General features: G+C 46.5%; 1 protein-coding gene across 2 annotated transcripts in view; it reads left to right on the top strand.

The window, feature by feature from the left end:
- The first annotated feature begins 3,181 nt into the window (after positions 1-3,181).
- Positions 3,182-9,269, top strand: part of PPP2R2A (protein phosphatase 2 regulatory subunit Balpha) — a 38,062-nt gene continuing 31,974 nt past the window's right edge. Inside the window, exons 1-2 of one of the 2 annotated variants that reach the window (XM_048287408.1) lie at positions 3,182-3,263; positions 5,725-5,799. In XM_048287408.1, coding sequence (XP_048143365.1) covers positions 3,257-3,263; positions 5,725-5,799 — 82 coding nt within the window. In that variant the 5' untranslated portion in view covers positions 3,182-3,256. Of the gene's footprint in view, positions 3,264-5,042; positions 5,106-5,724; positions 5,800-9,269 lie in introns of those variants that run through there. The other variant, XM_048287407.1, reaches the window with a different exon arrangement.

The following is a 9,269-nucleotide window of genomic DNA, read 5'->3' as shown; positions in this document are numbered from 1 at the left end:
AACTGAATTATTGTAATTCATTATAGCCTTGTCTAACAGGTCAAATTACTGGGAAACTAAAGGAGATACAAAATGAGTTGCTGATAGTGCTCTTCTTTGGAGCCTCAGTTGTTTGATCAGTCATTTGACATTAATGTATGTATTTTTTTTGGTTGCTGGTCATGTGTTACACTTTGATTTTTAGGTTGTTCTAACTTCCACTGCTCCTGGTCTAGGTTGCTGTGAACTGACCACTCTTTATGTAGTTCTCTGACAAATATCACAGCAAATAGATCCCGAAATGCTGTTTTGTGAGTCCTTGCTCCTGTAAATCTCACTTCCCAGAGGTGTTCTTCAGTTTCAGCTGAAGGAGTTTGTGAGTAGAGTAAGAATTAGTCATTCAAGCATGATCAGAGTAGATAAATGCTCATTAAAGCTTTGTGCTGTTGGTGGCTGTGTATAAATTTGACATAATACAGTTACAATCTCCCCAGAGCACCTCAACAAATGCTCAAGCTCCAGTGAAATCCAAGTATGTGCTCACAAACTTTGAATCAGAGCTATGGAACGCACTCTGCCTAATTTGCACCAACCATTCATAGTGTGAACACTCTGAATTACCAAACAAGTGAACACCCAGGCAAAGGTTGTGGTTACCAAGATGTCTCACATTACCCTGGCTGTGATTTAGTGTTATTTATTTATTAGGCTCCACTGTTTTCTGTAGCTCAGTTCACAAGAAAAACCTGAAATGTTGGAGTTACTATCTATCTTCCTGGCACCACGATATTAAATCTTTTCTAAGAGGGATTTTATTTTAATTATAAGGTATGTACTAAGGTTTCATTAATTTATATTACAGAGCTAATTGTAGGTCCCTTTGCCTTATGTAAATTTTTTTAGCAACAGAAGTTCTTGAACCAATGCTTATTCTACTATGAGGACAAATTCTGCAGTAATTATACAGAAGGCAATGGATTAACTGGACTAGGTTTGCAAGTTTTCCTGCTAAACAGTTGCAGGACAGTTCTGCTTAGGTTGAAAAAAGTGTGTTTAAGGAATTCTGAAAAGAGAGGAATGCCAGCTTTCATGCTGAATATGGTATCAAGTAAACATGGCCACAAATTTGTAGAACTGAGCAAATTTGCTCTTGAGCTCTGGGAAATGTGGACTGGGCTGTTTGAGATCGGGGAGTTTATTGTGATTGTCTCCAAACTTGCAGTGGTTTTTGTTTTTAGGTTTTTCGGTTGCTCTCAAAATGGCCTAAACAAAACACTTGGTTCCGGAGATTTCCAGGCTTGGGTGAGTTGCAATTCTTTAGAACATCCCATATACATGGAGTGCTCTTTCAAATGTTATTGTTCTTTCCAAGACTGATTTATTTGCCTGTGCAATTTTTTTATCAGGGATGTAGAGATAAATCTGAATTTCAAAATAACCTGTAATTTGGGCCAGTTGTGGGTTTCTGGTGGGAGCCTGGCTGTGTGTTTGTGTTCGTTAGTGGTGTTCGGTTCCCACAGCTTTGTTTTGTGCTGGACTTGACCAGCAATTCAATGGTCTTTTCGTTTCTAAAAGCACCCTCTTAGGTGTTTAGAGCTGGAAATGCAAAACTCGATGTATGGGATGCTTTTGGAGACTTGTTCCAAGTCACATTTCGAGTTTGTGGCAGTGCTGGGTTTGCAGGATGAGCTCATGAATCTCAGAGTGAAATCTGGATTAGCAAGATCTACCCAGCCGGAGAAGAAAATGTTTGCACAAACATCTGCGAAGGGAAACTGATGACTTTCACAAGATCTTAAATAGATTGTACTGAATCAATTATCGCAGTCCTGTAGTTAACTACAGCTGAGACTGTAACTGGGACCCAGCGAGCTAAAAAGGAGCCTCCATCCTCCCCGAGCCAGCGGGAGCTGAGCCAAGCTGGGCTCGGCTGGAAGCCTTTCTTTGTGGATCTTGCTGGCTGTCAGTGTGAAAGGTGGATGGAGGCTAAAAACGGCTCAGGAGCATGGCTGGTATATGCAGGGAATAGCAATGAGAACGGAGTGAAATCAGAGACGGAGCCCTGGACGTTGTGGAAAGCATCCAAGGGGGTGGAAAATGCGCAAGCAAACAGGTTATGTGTGGCTGCTGCACGGGGAAATGGCAGAAGGGAGCAAAGGGAAGCGGGGTAGAAAAAAACCCAAAACCAAAGGACAAGTGACGGGGAGATGTTCTGAGAGACATGAAGGGATTTTCACGGAAAGGTTCTTCCCCCCGAGGGTGCTGGGCACTGCCCAGGCTCCCCAGGGAATGGGCACGGCCCCGAGGCTGCCAGAGCTCCAGGAGCGTTTGGACAGCGCTGCCAGGGATGCCCAGGGTGGGATTTTGGGGGTGTCTGTGTAGGGCCAGGAGCTGGATCGAGGATCCTGGTGGGTCCCTTCCAACTCGGGATATTCAATTCCATGGAGGGCGAGTCCTGCGGGGAGAGGGGTCAATGAAGGAAGCTCTTCTTGCAGGGGAGCACGGCGGGCAGCGGGTAACAGACAGCGGAGCGTGGAAGGGCTGAGAGCGGGCAGGAGCCCAGCTGAGGGGCGGCAGCCCCGCCATGAGGGACGGAGCCCCTCCACGAAGGCGGCCGATCGATGCCGGGCTGAGGGGCGGCACCCCCTCCATGACGGCGGGCAGGGGCCGAGCTGAGTGAGGGTCGGCAGCCCCGCCATGGGGGCGGTCGATGCCGGCCTAAGGGGCGGCAGCCCTGCCATAAGGACGGGCAAGGCTGGGCTGAGGGCGGCCGATCGATGCCGGGCTGAGGGGGCGACATCCCCGCCATAAGGGCGGGCAGGGGCCAAGCTGAGTGACGGTTGGTAGCCCCGCCATGCGGGACGGGGTCCCGCCATGGGGACGGTCGATGCCGGGCTAAGGGGCAGCAGCCCCGCCATGAGGGCGGGCAGGGCTGGGCTGAGGGCGGCCGATCGATGCCGGGCTGAGGGGCAGCAGCCCCGCCATGAGGGCGGGCAGCGGCCGAGCAGAGACATGGCGGCGCCGCCCGCCCGCCCTCCTCAGGGTGGCTCGCTCCCGCCCCGCGCTGACGTCACCCCCAGCTCTGCCGGCGCCATTTTGGACGCTCACCGCCGGGGGGGCCGGAGCGGGGCCGCCCCAGCCCCGCCGCGGCCGCGCCGCCGCCGCCGCCTCCATCCGCCGCCATCGCCGCCCGCCGCCGCCGCCCGCCCCGCGCCGCCCGCCCCGCCCGCGCCTCCCGTTCCGCCCGACCCGCCGCGGCCGCTATCGCCAGCACAACATGGCAGGTAAGGGCAGCCTGCCCCCCCTGCCCCGGCATGGCTCGGGGGGCTCTCCCCGCTGCCTCCCTGGCTCCCGGCCGCCTCTCCTATGCCGCCTCGCTTGCGCCTTGCCGGTTGTGGGCTGGTTTTTTTTATCCTCCCTTGTGGGAATTCGTGCTTTGCTCCCACCCACCCCTCCTTCCCTCCCTTCTCGGGGGGGGAAAAAAAAAAAAAAAAAAGCCATGGAAGAAGCAAGGTGGAGGGGGAAGTGGTGTGTTTTGGAGTTGAGGAGCTTGCAGGCAGGGTGGGTCTGCTGCCTTTTCGTAGAATCGTGGAATGATTTGGGTGGGAAGGGACCTTAAAACCTATCCAGCTCCACTCCCTGCCATGGGCAGGGACACCTTCTGCTATCCCAGATTGCTCCAAGCCCTGTCCGACCTGGCCTTGGACACTTCCAGGGATCCAGGGGCAGTCACAGCTGCTCTGGGCAACCTGTGCCAGGGCCTGCCCACCCTCACAGGGAAGAATTCCTTCCCAATATCCGAGCTCAACCTAGTCTTTCAGTTTGAAGCCATTCCCCCTAGTCCTGTCACTACACGCTCTGGTGAAGAGTTTCCCCGTTGAGGCCTTGGGGTCGGTGGTTGTGGTTGTTTCTCAGGAGCCCTGCCGAGAGGTTCCAGGTGCAGGCGGTGTCCAGAGTGCAGTCGCACCCTTCAGTAGGGAGCAGCCTCTGAGCATCTGCAAATGCCAGGAAAATTTGGCACAGGGTGTAATTAGACAGCACAAGTCTCGCTGTGTTTTCTTTCCCATTCCTTCCACTGCTTGCTCCCCATTTCACATCCCGAAGTGCTCTTGGTAGGCTGAGAGAGTGCGTGTGCAGAAGGGATCTCTTCCCTCTTACTTTTCCTTGCGATTTCTTCGTTTGGAAATTTATTCATCCCCCCTCCTCTGCACATGAATTGTCTTTTCAGTGCTTTGCATGTGGAGGTGCAAAGCATGGGAGGCTTTGTGAGGCTTGTGCTTTGCCTTTCCCCCCTACACCATATGCACACGCTCCACCCTCCTCTTGCCATTTTAGTCGTGGGGGAAAAAAGTGCCAACTTGTTTCAAGTAAATTGTATGAAAAAGAGGATTTTAGCTCGAAGTAGCAGGAGCAGTGATTCTTTCCAAGTTGTCTGCTTTAAGTGCTTCCATGGTGCTAGCTGCTAAAAGATAAATGAAGAGGTTGAAGAGAGTACAGAAAATGGGTTGTAGGATTTTTGGGAAATGGTGGGGGGCGAAGCATTTTGCCATCTCCTGCATAAATGGGTGCTGTTGCTTGCCTTCACCTTCTCAGGTTCTGCAGCTTGGATGTCTGTAATCCTTCAGGGAAGAATCTAAAGCAAGCAAAAAAATGCGAACTGTACTGTATTCCAGGACTTCTCATTCTGAGGTGCTTCGTCTTTTCTGGAAAGATTATTTTCAGGCTTCTGATTTCCTTCTCTTTGAGTTCCCCCCCACCTTAACCTGGGAAGAGTCTCTTCTGTATTCTTTGTTATCCCCAAAGCCCTACCAGGGCTTGGGATTAATGTGTAAATGCCATCTGTTGCTCAGCCGGTTTGAGTTGTGTGGAGGAAAAGTTCCATTTTGACAGTGGCTTTTGGAAAAAAAGAGAGGAAAGAAAAAAAAAAAACCCCAACCAACCGCGGCAAGCCCATTTCTGTCTCTTCCTGTATGTCCTCAGCGCTGCAGTGATTTGCTCAGAATGAAATGCAAAAGAAATGGGTGGTGATTTTTGGTGTGTTTTTTGGTGGCAGGGTTCAAATGAATCACTGCCTTCCGCCGAGGCAGTAATGTTCCTGAAGTTTTCTCTCCGATCCGTTTTCTATGGTAGTAGAACTTGTTCCCCTCCGATTGCTTGTTTACTTTTCTGCTCGGATTTGCTGCTTTTCTTTTCAGGCTGATAATCGCTTTCATTACTTCTGCGAAGTGACTCTAAAATTGTGGTAAAATTCTTTTTCTTTAGCCTTGACCGTGTAGGGTCTGCGCAGTGGGTTTGTGAAAGGAGGAAATGAATTGTGTGCTTGGTTTGTATTGGATAGGAAATTGAAATTTTCTAAAAATGCACAGCTCTGATAGTTTATATATAAGTTGTTTGTATGTTGGGAGGGTTCTGACTGCTCAAGTAGGAAAAAGCTTCATGTGAAACACGGCCGCTTGTGCACTTGAATTTTAAATTTGTAGTTAATGGTGCTTAGTCCAGCGAGTTTTGGGTGAGAGAAGCTTTTACACTGCTTGTGCTTCCCTGTTTTTGACAAACGCTGCATTGAAGGTCGACAAAAACAATATCCAAAGGAAAAAGGTGGGGAGGGTGGTGTGTGATTGTGCCTCAGCACTGCTGAGGAAGTGGGCGTGCACAGGCTCTGAAATGTGCAATCTGGAACCATTGTGTGCTTGCGCTGCTGCTCTGGGGGGGCTCGTTTTTACTGAATTGTTTTCATTTTTTTAGGAGCTGGTGGAGGAAATGACATTCAGTGGTGTTTTTCTCAGGTGAAAGGCGCTGTAGATGATGATGTAGCAGAAGGTAAGAGTGGTATTTTTTTACTGTTTTCTGACTTTTTAACCATTCCTTAGGCAGGGAGATGTGGATGCAATCAGTGAAATACCCCAGCGCTACTGTGTGCAAGTTGAGCAAAGCAAATGGACATCTCATGTGCATTGCCATATCTAGTTTCAGGTTTAAACTGTGATTTGAAAGTACCATTCAGCACTCTCATAAAAAAGTTCAGGCTTCTTAACTGTTTTTGCTGAAATTGTTTTCTAAGATTAAGATTTTTCTGCCACTCGGCTTTTGATTTCTACTTTTTCTTAATCTGCAAAATGGGGAATGTGATACTTGCGTTCCACAAGGAGGTGTTGTGAGAATTAATTAATACTTGTACTCTTTGAAGATCTACTTCACTACTAGATAAAGTAGTTGTCCCAATCTTTCCAGCTCCTATTAACAAGAGGAGGAAGAAATCTGAATATTTGTGCATGCCCACTTAGTATGTAAAGAGCGGGTTTGGGTTTGAAATAATCCTGGAAATTGTCTAAAACTTTTCCAAGCTGACAGTGACAAGTGTCATGTTACACTAAGATGGCTGCCTCTGACTGTCACTGCAAAAACTGTACTGTTTTTTTTTTTTTTCCTTGGATTTGGGATTGTTGGAGGAATGGTGCTTTTCTCTGTGCTGGAGAGCAGAATCTCTTCCATGATTGTTCTTGAGGAAAAGTCCCCTGACTTCTGAATTTCTTTGGCCATAAAGTCCTGTTTGCACAAAGCACCCTTTAAGATCGTGAGTTAAAAGTTTTCTTTTGCCAGCAGTTGGCCGTGTCACTTATGTAATTCCTGGAGTTTTTTCTTTTTTTGCATATCTTGAATGCTCTGACTTACAAGTGAGATTTATGTTATATTTAGAAAAGCAGTAACTACAGTTCCCATTATTTCCCTGCTTGACATGTGGTTCAGATTAGCTTCCAAAGGCCAAAAGAAAAGATCAGTACAAACATAACTGAGTTGTTTTTATTTATTAGCTGCAGCATGTGGCAGACGATGCACTGTGTAAGGCTTCTGTTGTTTGCAAGTTGAAATATGTTTTATTGAAATGAGAAAGCTGTAACAATTTTGAGTTTAATTTTAAATTCTTCAGGAAGTAGGTTTTAAAGCTTGAACTCTAAAGTGCTGTAAAATGTGGTATAACTTTTTCCCTGATAGATACAAAATTCTGTAACCTTTGTTTTATTTACTATTAAACTAAATCCTTAATTAAGTACAAGTATTGAAGAAGTTGTGGTGAAGTTGTGGTGCTTGCAAATAATTCTTAATTAAAATAGACATGTTGATATGCTTGTAGTAGCAATGAACTTATATATAGGTATAGAAAAGTAGCCTTTGCAGGGATCTGGAAATGCAGAAGTGAGGAAATAGGAAGGAAGGACAGACTGAGCTGTTTTAAGTGTTGCACTTGGTGTTACGAAAGGTGCCTTGCTGGCCTTGTGCCTCCTGCCAGGCTGGGAGCTGCATCAAGCACTGCTGGAATCCTGGGGTGGAGTTCAGGGAAGCTTTTGAGGGAATTAACTGGCTTCCGTTTTAGCTAGCCAGGCAGGTGGGTTTCCAAAACATTGTAAGAATGTCAATTTTTTGTTTTATGGACAATGTAGCCTCTGTGACCCAAAGAGTGAAGAGAAATTCTGTTTCATTGTTAGCTATACCTGACTTAGGATGAGTCTTGAGATACAAAGTGTAATATACTGCAAGATGTTGTGAAACTGAGCTGTCTAGAGAGAGGTCCCAAGTGTTACTGATGTTATATTTGGTTGTAATTAGTTTGTTGTGCTGAAATTCTCTCCTCTTCCCATGTATTTGGCTCCCACAATCCATACTGGAAGTTGGTGAAAGCAGTTGTATATATTGATTTCTTGTTATGCATCATAATGTCTCGCTGTGACTCTCTTGGAAGGGTTATGTATCAAGGTGGTTGCATTTTTCCATTTCTTAGCAGTATTTCTGGCTTGAAGGGTCACTTTAATGACATGGAGCCTTGTGTGGTTCTTGCACCAACTGGAGCAGCAGCTTCTGGTCTTTTGGAATACCCAACGACAAATTGACAGTGGGCCCAAGTGCAGTCTGAGGACTTTTTTTATTTCCTGCCTTTCCGTATGCTTTCTTGGGGCAGGCCCATGGTGAAGGCCCAAGGAAATCTTACTGTCTGAAGCTTCAATGACTCTTTAACCACTGTGGTCTGCCAGAGAACAGGTCTGGACTCCAGTCATGCCTGTGGTGAGCACAGTACCAATTTGTGTACAGGAGTACAAGGCAGTGGAGATCTGATTTTTAAATGGCTGCAGAGCTCAAATTCTAAATCCCAGTTTGTTGTGGAATGCTGAAACTTCGCTAAAAGTGAAGAAAAGAAACCTGGAAAAAATGGGAGTTTCACTTTCTGTTTTCTTCCTGTTGGTAACCCAGTGTTGCAATATTTACATTGGAAAGCTGTCTTAAACTAAGCTAAAGCAGTGATAACCGGGAAAACTACATCATTTAATTGCATTAATCAGTGGGATACAAACCCAATGGTTTCCCTGCAGTGTTGTCTATAAAACAGGCCAGTGGAGAATAACATTTTGGACACTTTTAATACAGTAACAGTTGAAGCAACTTTTAAAAGCCTGTCAAGAATGCTATTATGTAGCTTCCAGTATATTTTAGGTCAGACCTGACCTCCAGACTTCCCATCACATGGTAACCTATAGTTCTTTAGATACTTGGGCCAGGCTAGCTGGTTGTTACAAAATGGATATTTGGTGGCTTTGGTGGCTGAAACGTGAACTCTGATACACAGATTTTTCTGGCTTTCCAAGCACTGTGTGATGGATGGATGTGACATGGGAAGTTGTCACTAAAGCTTGGGGAAAGATGGCACTAAACTTGTATCTGGGGCCTGCCTGAGTCACTGCTGTGGCGAAGCTTTTCTACTAAGAATGTGAATGTGAGGAGCAGAAGTAGCCTCTCTTCCCTTGGTATGTATGGAATTTATCCTTGCTTATAAACTGTGGCCTGGCCATGTCAGATCACAGTTAAGCACAGAAATCAGGTTATGAATTGAAATCTCAGTGTCAGCTTCATTATAACTCAGGTCCTTGATTTTAACTGATGGCAGAAGTTCTTCTAGTGATTTAGCAGCCCATTGTATGAGGGCAAAGGTTGTTGTAGTTTGTGCTTCCTCTGTTTCTGAAATAGTTTTCCTCCCTTCTTAGTTTCATATTTGTCTTGCTGGAGCCCAGTCTTACAACATATCTGTGTTCAACTTGTTCTGTGTGCTCTGGAGAGGGAGGGTTAGACAGGACTTCTGGGGTGGAGAACAGGGAGTGCTTGTTTGTGATAAGTTCAGTGATCAGGTTATCAAAAGTGTCTGTAATGCACAGATTTCTTTCTTCTGTGCCATCACGGTTTCAGTGCAAGGGAGACTTAATTGTCCAGAAATACTCCAGTGTTTTCTTAGTGGAAGTTTCCTT

The sequence above is a fragment of the Corvus hawaiiensis genome, chromosome 27, assembly GCF_020740725.1.
Source record: "Corvus hawaiiensis isolate bCorHaw1 chromosome 27, bCorHaw1.pri.cur, whole genome shotgun sequence".
Taxonomy (NCBI): domain Eukaryota; kingdom Metazoa; phylum Chordata; class Aves; order Passeriformes; family Corvidae; genus Corvus; species Corvus hawaiiensis.
Note: the sequence above shows the minus strand (reverse complement) of the source record. Positions and strands in the feature narration are given on the sequence as shown.